The sequence below is a fragment of the Pectinophora gossypiella genome, chromosome 1 (assembly GCF_024362695.1).
Source record: "Pectinophora gossypiella chromosome 1, ilPecGoss1.1, whole genome shotgun sequence".
Taxonomy (NCBI): domain Eukaryota; kingdom Metazoa; phylum Arthropoda; class Insecta; order Lepidoptera; family Gelechiidae; genus Pectinophora; species Pectinophora gossypiella.
In genome coordinates, this window is record NC_065404.1 from 12,138,164 (window position 1) to 12,157,182 (window position 19,019).

Sequence of the window (19,019 nt, forward strand, 5' to 3'; positions counted from 1 at the left end):
GTGATTTTTCCGTAGTCGAGTTTTGAAACTTTTTGTTTTTTAATTGACATCGATAGAACATGCAAAGTTTCATCATCACCCTACAAAGTTAAATACTTATTTAAGGCATTGTTGGCCCGCAAGTCTAGGCAAGTCATATACGTATAATTTTTGTTCGAATAACAATATAATATTTAGGCATGGAATATCCAATACCTACATAATAGTTACGTCTTTTCAATCTCCTACGTGCCTAACTCTTTGTTTGATTAAGCTGCCGCTACACGATGCTGCAAACTGCCGCGGTCTGCGGTTTAGGGCGTTTTACTATTAGCTAGTAAAATGCTTGATAGCGTAATGACCGGTTACTTGTCTGACAGTTGTGAAATAGTTCCTCAAATTCACTTTAACATCGTTTTACGAAGAATTATGTACTTAAGTACGACGTGACCAGTGACCGTATCACGGGTCGGGTCGAGTGCTCAGTAATTCAGTTACCAGTGCAAACTAAGAAGAAATTAAAAGCCTTTGTCTTAGCCAAGTCGCAAAGCGTTTATTAAATTCCAAATTGCTTTTCAGTATCTACTACGTAACTTAAAACAAGCTGTTAATGATTTCGATAGCTCACGACTGTAAATCCAAAAGGGTTGCCTTGTCGGGTTGTGAGCACTTTAAAAGATGGAAAAGGGAAACGGACTCACATGTGATGAGGCTCTGAACTTGTCTTGGCTGGAATGCTGTTCCTGAGGGGCGCCCCTTATTACTTGTTCACGGTGAAGTTTAGAAGCTGGAGATGGTCACTTAGTAGATTTTATAATTTTTTAACACAATATGTTATGATGTCCGTACGCACACTTGACGACCGCTTCGGAAGAGAGCGAATTGGCTCGTTGGGACGAATAATGGATGTATGGGAAAGAGCGGGAGATTTAAAGTGCTAACTGATAATTGATTACTTTAACATAAGCCGTATCTAAGCTGAGTTTGTTAGTAAAAACTAAAGATAAATTAATAACTCATTGTTTAGTAGGTTAGGTAAGCGGACCCTGTGAAAACGGGATAGCGCTACGGAGATGATGTTGGTTGGTATATCAAATCAAATATTAAGGAATATATCCGACCGCGGCGTTTAATCGCGTCGTGCGATAGTTTCCTTACGCCCTACCCTAGGTGTGATCGAGTGGTGGAGATATAAACCTTGAGCGTGATGTGGCTGGCGACCCATTAGAAGACATTCACAGCACGACACACGTCGCCTGATTCACCGGTGCACTCGTAAATATTAAGGTAAATGCAATAATTAATATCATAATTACCGTTCGGTATTAACGAAACTTCCAGCCCTTCAGTTTACCTACTTGAGTCAGTTAACAAAATGATGACGAAACCTGTGGTTGATGCCTGGTCTTTTTGTTTTTTTTTATTAATTAAATAAATAATTATAAGTATCAAGCTTAAAAAAAGTGATTTACTTACTGAACTTTTATTAATTTTAGTTAACAAATACAATTATATAATATAATATATCCCCTAGTATTCCTACGCATATCCCATTTTTAATAATTATCATATAACGATCATAAATTAGTAACGCATGATTTTTATTGCTTAGTTGCAATAAGGCCACTATGCACTTTGTGTTGTTTTGGTGTTATTCAGACGTGCAATAGACAATTTTGTTATAATTTTAAATCCCATCAAACATTATTTCCTCTAGAACGTGTTAGATACAAGTATGCGTATAATTGAAATTTTATAACTTTTTGCCGGCTCATAAATCTGTATTACCTATTGCTTTATTTACCTATGTAGTCGCGTCGTGCTCGGCAATGCTGAATAGATGCATTTATTTATGTTTACTATGTTTTTATAAAAGGTCACGGCGATCAACCAGCTAACATTGGATGTCTTTCACAAATTGATACGATATTTTTATTTATTTTACATATGTTTTGTGCAATCAGTCGCCGAATGCGTTTGTCGACCGGTAAGTTACGCCACTGACATGCCGGCCGTCCCCGAGTAGCTTTGAAACTTGAGATCTGAAGACCAAAAGACCATGACCTACTTTCAACTAAGTTTATTATTAATCTCCGCCTTTGCTTAGAATTTTGAAGTATGTAAATCCCATGCAAAATTAGTTTCAATTAAGGTTGTCATTAGGATAACAGCCAAATTGAAACATAGCTTGGAACAATATTAGAAATTATTTTTAATAACAGCACTCAATGTTTTCTAAACTTTTTAAGACGTTTCAATCAATACCAATCCCATAACTCTTGAATGACATTTAGGTGCAATGTATTTTCTATGAAATCCTTTTTTGTGAAGTCACTGTGGTATTGTGTGTCACAGGCTTGCTTATCAAACGGGGAGCGCCGGTTCTTACCCCGGCACTGAACTTGCACCAGTGACTTATTATCAGTGATCGGAATAGGTAGTGCAATTTGGCGGGATTGCGTGACGAAATCTTAACATGGACATGCCAACCGCGCGGGATTACTATTTCGATACGAGCTGGTCACAATAAAGATTATTAGGGTTTAAAAATGTTATATTACATTAAATTATTATGCAATTTAACGCGACTTAACTTAATTGACCGCCATATTTTTCCTTATTTCAAACTCAACTAAAATTCTTAGAAAATGTATTGTACGAATACAAAGGCACGCAAATTGCACTCTTGTACGATTAGCGATAAGATGCCAATTTGAAATGAATGCAGTGTTCTACTTTTTTTTTGTTGGCGGCATTTGCCTTTCAAGTGGCGGCGGCATGCGCTAAACAATAAAAGAGTGAAACTTCTGTACTTATTATTGTTTTTGCTTAACAAAGGCAACGACTGATAAGAGTACTAACATAAAGTGTAAATGGGAGAAAGAGACAATAAATCCCATATTTCTGTCTCTTTTTTGCAAAAGGGATGATGAGGTGATACGGCGGTGTTTGTTCACTCCTGTTCTTCGGTTCATTGAGTGCATACGTTGTGAGTTCGAGTTACTTATTTGATTATCTTGACGACATCTTGGCTTGTTTTATGGACTGACGAACCTCTGCATTTGTGATGATTTGGCTCTTGTATACCGGACTTCTGATTTTTGCGTGACTGAATTGGATTTGTTTATGAAAAGGACCATTTTTGGGTGAAAATCGGTAAGTACTAACATTCATATTTAAATGTGTAAGGTTTTGTTTGATTGTAACCTAGAAAATTACAATTAGAAATAGTTTTAGTCTATCAATGTTACTTCGTTGATATTGGTTTTATACTTGAATCATATTTAAGTTCTCTTGATTTGTCTCTATTGTTTCAAAATAGTACTTAAGAGTATTAAAAATATAAAAGGCAACAAGGTTTGATCCCGAGCCCTTTTTTAAAATACTTAGCTATGAAGACTTGTAAAGTTTTAAATAAGATTAGGATATTAAAATGCTTAAAGGTCTCTCCACAAAGAAAAAAGCTAATAGGATTTGAATAATATTTGGCTCATAGTTAGGTTGCTTTTTTAAAGATATTTTGAATGATAAATATATATTATAGTCTACGAAAAATTAAGAGGCCATCGTAATTTACTTTTAAAAGTACAAACAGTTCGATGCAAACTTTATGGTGCCTCGGAAGTCTCGGAATATCGCGGGAACGGTAATGTTATCTAGTATTGACTATAAATACAATATGGCTATTTATACAACAGGACTAACTTTTTATAAACATGTACTTCATGTTTACATAATAGTCTAAACGATTTTTTTCTTTTCAGATTACTCAGCTCAGACAACATGAGTTGGCGAGCAAAGGAAGAGACTGTTCAACGCTGGATTGAATCCTATCCTGAACTGATGTACGAGTCCACAAATCATACAATTTACTGTACGAAATGTGAGACTAACATCGGATGTCGAAAGAGCACCATCAAGAGACATGTTGAGGGAGTTGTGCATAAGGGAACACCGTCGATGTCTCCAAATGATTTTTTATTTGATTTTATAGAGTTCCTTATTCTCTGTAATATTCCGTGGGCACAAGTTGAAAACCCATCTTTTAAAAACTTTTTTCAAAAATACATGTGCTGCGCTTGTTCTAATCGAAAAAAGCTGCCCAGTGAATCAATACTCAGAAAAAAATATTTGGACGAAATTTATGCAAAGAAGCTTGCTACAATACACAGCGAGATTGTGGACGAAAAAATATGGATTTCATTGGATGAAACTACTGATTTCTTAGGAAGATATGTAGTGCACTTTTTGGTCAAACCTTTGAACTCTACAGCATCAAAAAAAGTTTACCTAATAGCTTGTAAAGTATTAGAAAATATTAATGGAAAAACAATTTCTCAGTTTGTCATTGATTGTTTGAAAAATCTGTGGGGTGACTCCTATGAAGATAAAGTGGAAAGTGTTCTTTTGTTATGTACAGACAGTGTTGCGTACATGTTGACAGCGGGGCGAGTTTTAAAACAACATTTTCCGAACATGAAGCATGTCACTTGTTTAGCTCATGCTCTCCATCGGGTAGCAGAAAAAATACGTTCTGAATATCCGGATGTAGACACACTGATTGCCAACGGAATGAAAATTTTTTTGAAGTCTCCCAGTAGAGTAAAATTGTTAAAAGACATGTATCCCAATTTACCGTTGCCACCTCAACCAATAATAACACGGTGGGGCACTTGGCTTGCAGCAGCCTCTTATTATGTGAAATATTTTGACGAAATTAAACATATTTTGACATGTTTGAGAAGTTCAGAAGCAGTCTCAATAAAAAATGCGAAAAATATTATTAATAAAGACAATATTCGAAATGATTTAAATTTCATCGACGAAAATTTTAAAATAATACAAATAGCGTTGACAAATTTACAAAAACGCGATAGATCCATAGTCGAATCATTTCAAATATTTGATGAAGTAAGGTCAGTAGTAAATTGGAGTATGAGTTCACCTATACAAAATAAATTAGAAGCAGTCATATCTCGCAATCCGGATATTGATATTATCAGGACGTTTTCAGAACAAATCGCAAGCGGTTCAGCAACTGACGATATTTTAATTTGGAAATTTGCCCCGCTGACATCAGTAGAAGTTGAACGGACGTTTTCGACATATAAATGGATATTAAATGTTAAAAGAAATAGATTAAAGTTGGCAAATATGGAAAAGATTATCGTAATTTATTTCAATTCCACAGAAAACGAAAATGCTATTTCAAATGTTGAAGAAATTGATAGTGAAAATGAAGATGACGATTGAAGGAAACAAACTTTTTAATTCAATCGTTCGTTCGTTCGTTTTCTGTCGAATTGAAATAAATTACGATAATTACTGTTTTTATTTAATGCAAAGGTTAAATTAAATATTAATCAACAATGTTAAATTTCATTATGATTATCATGTGCTCATAATTTGGTGCCCGATAAATGGCAATAGGCTCGCCCCCTATATGCGACTCAAACATAGCTGGCGAGGAGTGGGTATTTTATACTTCTATGTTTTCTAATGGTATTTCTCTGATTATGTTGTTAATTAACAAATGATTATTTTAACTTGTTGTCTACATTGTATGAACACTTTTATTCGTAACTGAATGCTTACACGTTTTACAATAATAAAAAAATATTTAAAGGACCAATGTTTTTTATTTCTTCCATACTTTTCACTTTAGAAATGATAAACATTTAAAATATAATACTTATAAAATAATTGTTTTCTTTTATAATACCAGTATAGATAGAAAATATCCGAAATCCCGCAATCCCGCAATCCCGCCGGGCGTATCCACACTAATATAATGTTTGAGGTCGTTGACCCTAAATTGCACTACCTATTCCGATCATTGCTTATTATACGTTACGTATATATGTTAAGTACAGATTTCACCAACACGTTGGTCTAACAGAAACCTCCCTTGAAACGTAGATACTTAGCTCATCATGCGATAGATGTACCTCTGACTAGCCCAATTGGTAATATTCCCAATATAGTCTCTCACGACTATATAGTCGTGAGCTTATGATGTTATGTATTTTCTATTAGTCCCAACATAGTTTTATTATCAATATTAACTTTTATAACACTTTTTTGTGATTATATATACAAACATACATAAACAGTCTATATACGTCCCACTGCTGGGCAAAGGCCTCCACGCTGCTTCAATGCGGTTGGTGGAGGTGTTTTTACGGCTAATAGCCGGGACCAACGGCTTAACGTGCTCTCCGAAGCACGGAATAATCTTACTTTTACGGACAATCAGGTGATTCAAGCCTGAAAAGTCCTTACCAAACAAAGGACAGTCTCACAAAGTGATTTCGACAATGTCCCCATCGGGAATCGAACCCGGACCTCCAGATCGTGAGCCTAACGCTCTAACCACTAGACCACGGAGGCTGTTAAACCACGGAGGTCTGATTTTTTGTGATTATTACTAAGTAATTACCTTTAGCGGCCTAGCATGGTGCATTATGACAACAGGAGAGAAATATTAGCTAGCGCGAAAGAGACTCACCAAGGAAATGTATCTACTGCTGACGTCAACGTAACATAAATAGTATACTTAACAAAGATATTTTATTTCAGAAAACCCTATAAACATGTGGTGCAAGTACGTGGTGGTAGCGTTAGCGATGGCGGTGTGCGCGGAGGCCTACTCCAGCGGAGCGCCGGAGAGCGCTTGTGTCGACATGATTCCGCGGCACCCCGTCTCGCCGCAGCAGACGCCCGCACCCTACATCATCACCACCAGCGCCAAGGTATCATATTACATTATTTTACATTATTTCTAAACTGTAACAATATTTGCATGCTATTATGTTAGAGGGACTTTTATAAACATAACTTTATCAATGTACCCTTTTCAAAAGCAAATCAAGGGTATTTCTATTTCTTTAAGAACCATACAGACATAATAGACAAATGAACGCCATCCGCAACAAACCTACAATAAGTCGTGTTAGAATAAGAGAACAACGGAAGAAGCTTACCACATGTAATCTATCGGGGTAGACAGAACCACACGTCGCCACAAGACAACTATTGAAGTCTAAAGATGGATATGAATCGTATGTTGACTTGGACCTACCATCAATGTAGTTGGTCCATGTTTGTTTGTTTGTATACTCTTTATTGCTTTAAAATACAAAGGAAAACACATAATTTATCCATCATGTTGGATAAGATGCTTACTGCGCCTCTCTCTCTCTCTCTTTATTTAAGAGCTACGCTCTTATCGGTGGAGTAATCGCCTTCACTACTCCATAGACTGCGCCTACAGAAACAGCCTATATACGTCCCACTGCTGGGCACAGGCCTCCCCTCAATCAACCGGAGGATGTATGGAGCATACTCCACCACGCTGCTCCACTGCGGGTTGGTGGAGATGTTTTGTTTTTTAGACTGCGCCTATGCGATGCAAAATGATAAGTTGAAAACACTCTAAGTAGGTACGCTTATTATTTTAAGGTCCTTCAGATTCACGGATTCAATTCTACCAAAGTTCTAGTAATAATAAATATCCTTGTCCATCAGACGGTGAAGTCTGGCAATCCGATCGAGGTGGTGATCTCGGGCAAGGAGGAGTCGAACACCATCGGCGGTCTGCTGTTGCAGGCTCGGCAGGGTAACAAGCCCGTAGGAACCTTTACCGTGCTACCCAACGACCCCTTCGCGAAACCCCTCAACTGTGGCAGCCCTGGCGTAAGTATTCCATTCGATTTATCTTAGTCTAAGCAATATTATAATAAGTAGGTAGTATTATGTGAAAGTGAATTAGCTACCTAATCGATCATTATTAAATTTTACCTACACGTCGTCACAGGGACAAAAAAGGACATAGAGTACTTTCCAAATACATATCTTTAACTATAACCGGCGCTGGGACTAAAGTCCAAACAGACAAAGTCGCGGACTATACATAGGACTTAATTTTTAAAATTATCATCTGTCTAGCACTATCCCGTTTTTCACAGGGTTTGCTTACCTAACCTGAAGATTTGACAGGTCCGGTTTTTTTACAGCAGCGACTGCCCGTCTGACCTTCCAACCCGCGAACGAAAACGAGCCCAATATAGGCTAAACCACATACGTCTCGAAAATTCATTCCTTGGGAATTTGGGTTTTCTCACGATGTTTTTCTTCACCGCTGAGCATGTGATAATCATGTATGATCTAAACATGAATTCGAAAACAAATTCGACAATCAATGGTTTAGGCCTGTGCTGAATTCGAGCCTGCGACCTCAAAATGAGAGACAATTAGCGTTCTACCAACTGGGCTATCACTGCAATATCGCGGTAATTTTTGAAATCAAGATTTTATAATTGGTAGGTTTCAATACTTAGAAAAATATAAAGTTGGACGTATTCTTTCATATACATAGGTAACTAGGATTCAGAATAATACATATAAGTTACAAATTAATAGATAAGGCGTTGTGCATACATACAACACGTCTTCAAAATAATACCTACTTTATGTGTGGTTATATAAATAGTAATAAAAAAAACAATTACTTTTGTTCTATGGGAGATTTTTTGTTTCCTCTTTATAACTAGAGATTGGCACTGAATATACGAGTAACCAAATATAAAATAAGAATATCATACAATAGGTAAGATACGGAAGGTTACCGGGACAATGTATTTTTTCCACTAAACAGCAGTTAACTCTATTAGACATAATGTTTGTATCAAGGTAATAAAAAATAAGCATTTAGAATTAAATGCACGGTTTTTACAATTATATTTTTTGTTCATAACAATTTTTTTGTGAGTATAGACATTACTTACGATTATAATTTATCTACAACTATTATAATAACGAACTTACCTTACGTTTCAAACGATAACGTCAAAAACTTTAGATCACTGACTTACTCATCACCAAATCTCAGAAGCTACTAATGCTAGCAGTCTCAATTTTCGCATGGGGGTCCTTTTTTAAAGGGATTTGGCGAAATTCAACCCCCAAGGGGTTAATAAGAGGGTTGAAAGTTTGTATGAAATTTCGCGAGCAAAGTCGTGTGCTGACTGCTAGTAATACACTACATAATACATATAATCCTACTGACGTGGATGTCAATGTTTTTGTATGACTAATGTAATGTTTTGTTAGACTTTAGCGTATCTAAAGCCGTATCTCCTGCGCATTTTTTGCTCTACATACTTAACAAAATAGAATTTGATTCACGAGGCCCCTTAAGCTTGGAAGGGTTGATGTAGAACGTACCTACTCGTGGCGGATAACTATTGATTCAATCCTGTACTCGTTTCCGACAAGCTTAAGATATTAATCACTTGACAACAATGAATAATTAGAATCAAAGTCACGCGATATTGCCATAGGAAACAACATCTGCAGGTATTCTAGACATCCCAGTTAATAGTATTAGTTGTATTAGTATTCAAATTAATCAATATAAAACGCCGTATAAATCTCGTGGAATGACGGGTTGACATGCCGACACTCAACTACGTGCATGTCATAAGACCTAAAAAAACCGGTCGAATTGCCGTCATTCCCTGTAGGTATATGAATATATGTAACGCAAATAATCTCACGCCAGTAAACCCTATTAGAGGAGCGAATCAAGTCATCAGAGAGTCTAACGGCCTCCGTGGTCCAGTAGTGGAGTGTTAGGCTCACTATCCGGAGGTCCCGGGTTCGAATCTCGGTGGGGAAATATCACAAAAATTACTTTATGATCCCTAGTTTGGTTAGGACATTACAGACTGATCACCTGATTGTCCGAAAGTAAGACGATCCGTCCTTCGGAAGGCACGTGAAGCTGTGGTCCCGGTTACTACTTACTGATGTAAGTAAGTCGTTACATGAGTCATGTCAGGGGCCTTTGGCGGCTCAACAGTAACCCTGACACCAGTCAACAACCCTTACAACCGACAAGAGAGAAGAGAATCTAAAAAGCCCACATGGAAGTAATTCTTATAAAAAGCAATATTACTATTTTGACTTGATTTAATTAAGAACCCTGACACCAGTTGATGAGATTGGTAATCCACCACATAACCTAAACGATAGAAGAAGACCAATTTAACATTTGTTTGTATTGCGTACTTTAATATTGCTTTTTTAGATGAAATATGCCTATACCATTGACATTGAATCAATATTACGGATGTCCTAAAACACATAATAAAATTAATTGTAGCAGAAGGCAATGTGCAAGCGTTACTGTTTTAGTAGGCGCTAACTGTCTTTGAACGGTTTCAACGAATTGTAGGACTACCCACCCTAATAGGGGCAACTAAATGTACGATAAGCTACAAGTCCAATCAGTTTCTTGCAAAGTAATAAATTAACTGGTTAAGACCTCTTGGTTACATGTCGTTTCTGTAATAGACCAAAAACACCTACAAAAACATCAATTTTATAATTATGACAACTAATGGTTCATAATTTCACCACTGTTTACAAATAATTCGCTGGGCTATGACTGAACTTTTGCTCTTCGGTCTCATGAGATTTCGGCAAGGTCTCCGTCGGGAATCGAACCCGTTATTCACAATAGGCTAGTTTCTAACTAGTCAAATCGGTTACTTTTGATTGTACTAATACATCTAACTTGTGCGATGTACATGAATTTATTGTACGCTTGTAAATACATACAATTCACAAAAAACTCGCATCTCTAAAAGACTTGAGGCTTATAAAAACAATACCCTCTTTAAGCCGGTTACAATAGTGATGTTTATTACAATAAGCAGTGTATTGTATTGAATAATTGTTAGTAGTATGCAGGCGATAGATTTCCTAACAGTTGATGGGTTGCATCACTCGAGGCCGAGTGCTGGGAGGGCAAAAGGTCGCCGCTACTCCAGCGTATGAGTACAAGATGATTTATTATGTTATTCATCTCAATCTTACAAGGTTCCATGCATTAAGGTTGAATGACATCAAAAAATACTAAGAAGATATTATTTTAAAAGTTGTACTCATTTGTTATTAAATTAACATGAAATTAATGAATGCCCAAAGCTTGCAAAGGCTATCTTCTGCATTAACATCCAATTACAATAATTTATTCGTGTAAATAGGCACCTAAATACTTCATCAAGTAGGTACCCAAACCACAGTTCGTATTTACATTTACGTAGGTACGAAATAAGTTTCGCTTTGTCACTAATAAATTCTAAGCTCCTTTCGTCCCTGACCATGCACGGAAAACTATTACAAATTATAAATATTTATATGGTCCATCAACTCCATATCGAATTAAATTATATAACCATTATTGCAACAACTCTTAACTGATCTACATAATTTATTAATAACTTAAGTCACTTTCGGACAACATAAAACTTTTTATTTCTTAACTGAGGTTGACGTTTCGATCAGGGCCTGTCTAGAGTCCCTTCACTCAAACATTGTGGCCACCTCGTGGTCGCTACAATTGTTTTCGCAAAATCTTTGTCATAAACATTTAATAAATGATTGACGACTATGGAGTTGCCATAGCAACGTCCCAAGCTGGTTAAGTATATTGTAAGTTCAATGCACGTACAGTTCGCGCGTCCACACAGGATATTCGATGCAGCGCGGTACTGTCTCATACAAATTCCCGCTTTCGGAACTGGAACGCTTCCCATACCGCATACGCATTGGGTTTTTAAACGGTTTTATTCCTATATTGGGTTTGATTGTATTCTAACTCTTGACCTTTTTTCACATTTAATAAATACTAATGACCGGATATACTTAATATTGAACGTAAGTTTTACTAAAGTTGCTAAATGTTTTAGTTCTTTTAGTAGGAAGATATTTATAATACTATGCCTGTATTAATGTAGGCAGTCTCATTACTGTTAGGCTCGTTATTATGACTATTTGAACTTACCTTGTAGACACCGGATATTAAATGTAATTACATAGTTATATTGTAATAACAATACGTGCAAACAAGGCCTGATATAATGAAGTTCTTTTATCTACATATTTACCTCTACTTACTGACCTATGGCCCTGTAATGGTAAACATAGAAAAGCAACTATAGAAAACGGAAATTTTTAGCCTTTTATGAATGACATTCCTTATATCCGATTACACATTTCTAATGTTAGGTAGGTACTTAATAAAGTATGACTGTAGTCTAAAGACTTCTATGTTGAGTCATAAAAGCAATTTGCTTGCAAAAATCGCTAGGTTTCGAATAAGGCACGAGCTATTTTATTTTTATGCCTTATCTTGCATGTCTGCAATCGACAGTGGCAATGATCAACTAGTCGGTGGTACATAGTATACATTTATAACGAATCAAAGGATAAGATTCAGTTCGTACGCAGCCTACTTGCACGACTGTCAACCCGGCATTATGCAAACTGCGTGACTATCTGTCGGCAACACACACATAAAGCCTTGAGCAGGCAAAAGGCGGATGCAACAGCGACGTTGCAAACAAGTGATATTGAATTGGATACTGTCTTTAGTACGGCTTACTGATAAAGATAATAGTCACCCACGCGTTTTCATTAGTCGCCCAATGATTTTTATTAGTGGCCCAAATGTAGGGCTGAAACCGTTACATTTCAAATGGGTCCAACGTGTGACTAAAGCTGCTAAAAACTCGAAAGGCGGATATAAAAATTAACTAGGTAAATGCGCGGTCACGTAGTGTTAATAACGTAGCGTACATATGCGTCAGTAGGAACGAAACCTTTCTGGATTCACCTGTTACCTACCCATGTATGACACACAACGATATGAATGAATCATCATCATCATCAGCCCATTAACGTCCCCACTGCTGGGGCACGGGCCTTTCCTATGGATAGATCGGGCCTTAAACCATCACGCGGGCCCAGTGCGGATTGATGGTTATTAACGACTGCTTATGCAGCCGGGACCAACGGCTTAACGTGCCTTCCGAAGCACGGAGGAGCTCGAGATGAAAACTTTTTTTTTGTGGTCACCCATCCTATGACCGGCCTTTGCGAAAGTTGCTTAACTTCAACAATTGCATACCGAGCGCGTTTACCGCTGCGCCACCGAGATCCTGAATGAATCACTCTCGTTAAATCCGTCCCGTTTCCGCTAACGCTCATAACAGAGCGTTGACCGTACCCGCTGTCGCGTTCGCCTTTTGTCTGCGTAAGACCTTATGTTCCCATGGCGAGAACCAAAGCCTTGACCACTTGGAAACTAGCCCTCCACACTCGTAATTGCGACAATACCTACCTGTCTTCGCAGATAATAAGTAGCTACCTATCTAAATGCAGGATATCATAAATTACCACCGCTATGGAAACATAAATTACTAGGTAACTCTCGCGAATTTAAATTTTAGACCGGAGCGAATGGTACCTGACGTAATTTGAGCCCTAATTTCGTTCTAGAGTTGGGAAAGAGTAGTTGTCATATAAGGTAGGGATATTATATTGGCGTAATACAATTTTACTTTCCTTAAAAATACGTAGTTAAATAAGATTTGGTCTAAAGTTAATTAACTTACTTACAATTAATATTTTAGGCACATAACGCAATTTAACATGTAACTGTAATATTTTCATTCGATATCTGGAGACTCTTAGCCAACAACCCAAATAATAGCCGTCAAGTGATTAATTTTAATATGTCTGCCTAGGTATTAAGGAAATATATAAGTAACATAAAAAATATTTATTTATTTCATACAAAAGACATCAACGAGCGCTTTCTTAGTATAGTTTGACTGTAAGTCGTAATTAATTTGTGTTCACTCCGACTAGGGTAGTGAGCCTATGTTTTTGATGCAACGACGCAAATGATTTTTGAAATTTGTTTTCAGAACGCTGTGACCCACAAGAAACACGAGTTGTCGGCTGAGAAGCAAACTCTTAAGTTCCTGTGGACTGCTCCTAAGGACTTCGATGACGAAATCAAATTCAGGTGAGAATGTCATTTACTTGGAAACTTTTTAACGAATTGATAAAGCTAAAATAAGTAGTCGTATACTGGTGAAAAACAGAACACGCGCCTTCTTGCTTATTCGGATCCTAATTGATTCGGAACTTATTCTCAAGTTTAAATCCCTTCAAACTCAATTAAACTTTTAACATAGGTTAAGTATAGCTATATTAGGTACATACTGTCTTTTAATAGGGCAAAATTTCGACCAGATCTGAGACAGAAAATCCTTATAAACTAAAGCCATGACCAGCTACCACCACGACTCAGTATTGTATTGACAAACTTTCGGTCGATCATTGTCAGTTTATGCTAGTGATATGGGATGAAATTATCATTAACTAATTCCGAATAAAAGCGCTATTCTGATATAAATCTACAAATAGTCACGTTGACAAAAAGATGCTTTTTATTTTATAATATGACGTTATAAAGTTGCTTTACATTTGAGCAAGTAGGCAGTAGCCTGTTTGCTCGGGTTGGCAGAATACGAGTTGAAGGGCGTTTAATGTCGAGCTAGAAAGGGCACATAAGTTCATTGCAATGTTATTGATTATATTATGCTTTTTGGGAATGACATTCAAGTTCATCGTTAAGCTTTATATTTATAACGAAAGCTCAGACTATTATTTATTGCCTATTTCATTTGTAATTATTAGATGAATAATAAATAATGAAAGGGAAACCTCTGCCCTATTTTCCCCTAAAAAAGTAGCATGGAAAATGCTGCACCGACAAGAGCGTGGCTCTTAAATTGATGAGGATGAGACGAATAATTTGAAATATATTTGTATTATACACGCACGCCGTACTAGGTTAGACAGTCAAGACTATCCTAACCATTATGCCCGTGACTACGAGCAATGTAAGGTATTGTTTATGTACGCAGATCACGCAAGAAGCTAATTGTATAATAATATATTTTTTATTTCAGAGCGACTGTCGCACACAACGGCGCCGTCTTCTGGGTGGGCCTAGAATCTGCCCCCGTCAAAGTAACCCTCTAAGTTAATTTATATCTTAGGTATTACGGTCGTAGCATCTATTTCTACTTGCCTATTCCTTTGTTACCAACATCACATGTAATACTCAAGATAAATGGATTTATATCAGTATTTCACAATCTAAGAACTACATGTCACATTACTAATAATTAAATTACAATTTATTTAGTTATATACAAAATAAGAAATAAATATTTTTAACTTAACCCAGGCTACTTTATTACGTCACCCCATCTAATTAAAAAGCTTTTCAATTTTAACAAACACTTTATTTTAAACATAGCACCTAGAAATTTGTCTTCGAGATCGTTTTACAAAATTCAAGTCTCATTAAGTATGAATAGGGCAGTTACTAATGGCATTCAAAGACTTATTCTATAAGCCACGTAAAGCTGTGCGTAGTTTTCGCTGGATGGTTTTGATGTCAAGATATGCAGTGATATTCGAGTGTTTATATGAGATGACTCAAGTCTTTGAATAAGTTTAACTGAAATCGAAGTTAGCCTCTACTTTGATTGCATCCACACAAAGTTTGTTACGGCAACACTTATCTTTACAACCATATATAGAATAAGTAAGATTCGGTTTTCATTTTGAGATTTTTGAGCTTCCAGCGCCAGTAATGGGGTTACAAATTCTACATTCCTAAGCACACCTTTACTGAAACTGCCCACAACATCTATTAAGCAGCTAAAATACAGATGTGACTTGGCTCATCAATTAATTACAACCATGTAGTTGTAAATTATATCAAAGAAAACTATATACTACAATATTTATAATATACCAACAGATTGGAAACTTTAGATAGGAAAGGCATAGGATAGCATGCATGCTTGTACAGTTGAGATTTCCAAGGAGTAGTATATAGTATCTACAGCAATGATTATGGTTACTAATTATGGAGATGAGAAATGACATGAAAATGACACATTTATTATTAAGTGAGCAATGGTATGTATATGTATAGAGTACACTAATTGACAATTACATCAATCCCTTAATACAGCCACAAGTATTCACCAATATCTACTATAGCAAGGATATGTGATAAATGTATGAGAAAGAAATGAAAACTACTTACATTAATGGAATGACTTAAGATGATTGGCAAGACAGGTCATTTCCACATGGACCACTTTTAATATACACCTATGAATTAAATATAGAATACAATCATAGATTAAATAATATTGATAGAAGACACATACTTCAAAATATATCTATTAAATAGATAAAGAAATAAGAGTAGAAGTAACTAAATTATCTTTTGGTCTAAATTAAATGCACTTGAATTTAAAGAGTCTTATATCTAGCACTAAACATCACAGTTAATACTGAATAAATAGATACGATACAATAATATTAAGATGAACATTAATGTAGGCTATCATTGGTTCTGGATGAAGTAGTTTTGCCTCTTGAGCTGCCGGTAGAGAGATATATACTTCCCTGCCGCGGACGTACGAGGAACCACATATTGCTTGCAAAACAGCTTCGGATCCTGGGCTTTTTCAGAAAGCTCCCCGCAGTCCAAGGCACGCAGAAAAGCGAGAACAAATGTGAAACAGTTGTGTCGCTCTTCATTATATCTCCCTGCCTCCCACAGCGGACTCAATCCCACCTGAAAACAATGCATGTTTATATTACTGAATTACTCCTCATTGAGAAACTTCAGGGAAAAGCAAACATCAAGAATCCAATAGGGATATTTCTGTTTATGTATGCTGCGAAGGATGCACTGTTTAATGTCTCTCTCTGCCTGTTACTATGCAGCTAATCTAGTCTATCTCAGGACTCCAATACCGAAAGTGGCTGCAAGTAGTTTTGTAACTTGTGGACAACTCACTCTAATTGGAATATGAACATGAGTTGATGTATATTGTATGTGTAACAAAGGAAAAAATTGCAATGCATGCTTGAGTAATTGAGGTCAATTAGTAAAGTGCATGTTTCAATTTTCAAGGAAACATTTGCTTTCAGGACATTGACATAGTGTTTAATCATTTGTAAGTGCAAGTAAAGTACCAGATCAATGTTTCCATAAAAAATAATTTCCATATTTTTATTGGGGTAGACAGAAAGGCAATGTTCTAGAAGAGAAACATGTGGATATTTTCAATATGTTTCTTATGATGAATATGATGAACAAGACACTCATTTTTACTTCATTCTAGATTTTTTGTCATCATGAACAGGAAAACCACAAATAGGTATAATTTATGTGATAGTAACAGTAGCTTACCTTCAGCAGCACACTGTCCCAGATCTCATTCCACAGCTCATCAAACTGCTCTAAGAGCAAACACTGGTCCCAAATGGCAGTGGTGTCACAAGTGCTCCACTTCCCAGTGGTGGGGTCCACTCCACGGATGCCCTGCTCACTGAACTCCACCACACAACCATGAGAGTTGGTCACACCTATGTGTAAGTCTTTCGAGTTATAATAGTCACTGAAACATAAACAAAACATGTTCTGAAAGAATTATCATAATATTTCATCATCCCATATTCATGTCTCAAAGAAATAATATAATAAAATTTATTGCACAACACTTTTTAAGCAAAGTTTACTACTTTGTAAATAAAATTTATCAGAATCGATTTCACTTTCATTTTTATGTCAATGTTTTATGATTGTAGAAATGAATCATTTCCTGTTGATAGCAGTACAAAGAACTTTCATCTCACATTACTTCAGTACTTACTTGAGGAAATCTCCATGTGTAGGTTTCATGACTATGGCCCGAGGGTGCTGAGACGCCTTCACGAAAGGATACGGCACCCTGCAGCAGAAACGGAGCACTTAGCAACAACCTTATATTTAACCTTCACACATTGAACAAATGTAACAAGACGATGGACTTACCTAAACGGCAACAGATTGTAGTCGTACCTATCAAGTTTCTGTTTACACACAGGGCATTGTTCGGGAATAATAGTACAAAATACCTTATGATCACAATGGTGGAAACAAAGGATACCCGGATCCATTTTTGGATGTATAATATTACTGTATTTTCAATGAAACGCTAACTTTTAACAGTGCTTCTTTGAACACCACTTATCCAGGAAGCCCTAGGCAAACGAAGCCCGTAAATTAAAGTTAAATAACTCATTCACTAAGCAAAAGCTAATTAGAATCTCGTAAGGTCCACCTTTCACATCTTGAAGCCACTTTTATTTTGCGTTCTGAAGTACCGATTCATGAGTGGACGTATTCATTTGGTTTGACAGATGAAAAAGTTAAAAATATTCTAAACAAACACAAGTTTATAAATCAAGCACAAATTAAAGTATCCTGAAAATAAAGAAACACTTCTCAGTAAGTATAATCTCAGATTATTTTCTCTAAAAAGTACATTAAGTTGCATCTGTAATACAAGTTTCGAACGTACCGTGACCTGGCTGGTCGAAGTGACAGCAATAAACAGATGATACTGAATCACGGCTGCTATTGGTTGATGAACATTATTACTTTGTGACTATTGGTTGAATATTACTTCTATAAACGCGGGGTAATTTAAAAAGTTTAGATTTTTTGCATTGTAAATGAGTGTAAAAAGTTAACTAAAATTGAAGCGAACTTTTCAACTTATTTTCAAAACTTGATAGATCGTGAAAACAGATAGTTGTCAATAAATTACTAACCTTTTCTGATACCACATAGGTACCTATATCTAACATAAAAATTGCGATGATGTCATGGTAAGTGTTTGTATGTATAGTATTTGTTGTTAAGGTGATTCGTTTTCCATACAAAAGTTGATGCAGTGCTACAGGAAAACGGATAGAGGAATATTGTTATAAAACCGATAAATAGTAATATTTTGGTGTATTATTTTCGCAAACTAACAAAAATTTAGGGCCCGAATACGAGAAGTACCATATTTCCGACCCTCAATTTTGATCAATTCTACATTTGTAGTGGTGCAGATTACAGTGTATTTGCTGAGCGTGTAGTGGTGTCAATGTTAGTGTGTGTGCGTGATAGTTTTTTTTTTCTCTAAAGGCTTTGACTACTTGACAAGTGTAATAGAATGTCAGTGACAATTTATAAAGAGATTTTGTATGAATAAATAAAAAACTAAAAATATTACAATCTGAGAAAAGGAATATTGGAAAAATATTTTTGTTTT

The 19,019-nt window shown here is 36.2% G+C and overlaps 2 protein-coding genes across 2 annotated transcripts; one reads left to right on the plus strand and one right to left on the minus strand.

The window, feature by feature from the left end:
- The first annotated feature begins 1,169 nt into the window (after positions 1-1,169).
- Positions 1,170-15,086, plus strand: LOC126369115 (putative defense protein Hdd11). The gene is made up of 5 exons (XM_050013410.1): positions 1,170-1,266; positions 6,559-6,731; positions 7,507-7,674; positions 13,758-13,858; positions 14,811-15,086. Exons 2-5 carry the CDS (start codon positions 6,573-6,575, stop codon positions 14,881-14,883), a joined length of 501 nt encoding a protein of 166 aa, XP_049869367.1. The 5' UTR covers positions 1,170-1,266; positions 6,559-6,572; the 3' UTR covers positions 14,884-15,086.
- Positions 15,087-15,127: 41 nt separating this feature from the next.
- LOC126369105 (MKRN2 opposite strand protein) lies at positions 15,128-18,077 on the minus strand. The gene is made up of 4 exons (XM_050013400.1): positions 17,750-18,077; positions 17,589-17,666; positions 17,126-17,333; positions 15,128-16,504 (listed from the first exon to the last, which is right to left on the minus strand). Exons 1-4 carry the CDS (start codon positions 17,872-17,874, stop codon positions 16,271-16,273), a joined length of 645 nt encoding a protein of 214 aa, XP_049869357.1. The 5' UTR covers positions 17,875-18,077; the 3' UTR covers positions 15,128-16,270.
- Positions 18,078-19,019: the final 942 nt, after the last annotated feature.

Bases quoted from the DNA above. Each gene is read 5' to 3' on its own strand.
- LOC126369115 (XM_050013410.1), top strand. From the start codon at position 6,573: ATGTGGTGCAAGTACGTGGTGGTAGCGTTAGCGATGGCGGTGTGCGCG. The intron at 7,675-13,757 runs GTAAGTATTCCA...ATTTGTTTTCAG, and splicing joins TCAACTGTGGCAGCCCTGGC to AACGCTGTGACCCACAAGAA. The intron at 13,859-14,810 runs GTGAGAATGTCA...TTTTTATTTCAG, and splicing joins GATGACGAAATCAAATTCAG to AGCGACTGTCGCACACAACG.
- LOC126369105 (XM_050013400.1), bottom strand. From the start codon at position 17,874: ATGGATCCGGGTATCCTTTGTTTCCACCATTGTGATCATAAGGTATTT. The intron at 17,667-17,749 runs GTAAGTCCATCG...TTTCTGCTGCAG, and splicing joins TACAATCTGTTGCCGTTTAG to GGTGCCGTATCCTTTCGTGA. The intron at 16,505-17,125 runs GTAAGCTACTGT...CATTGTTTTCAG, and splicing joins GGGACAGTGTGCTGCTGAAG to GTGGGATTGAGTCCGCTGTG.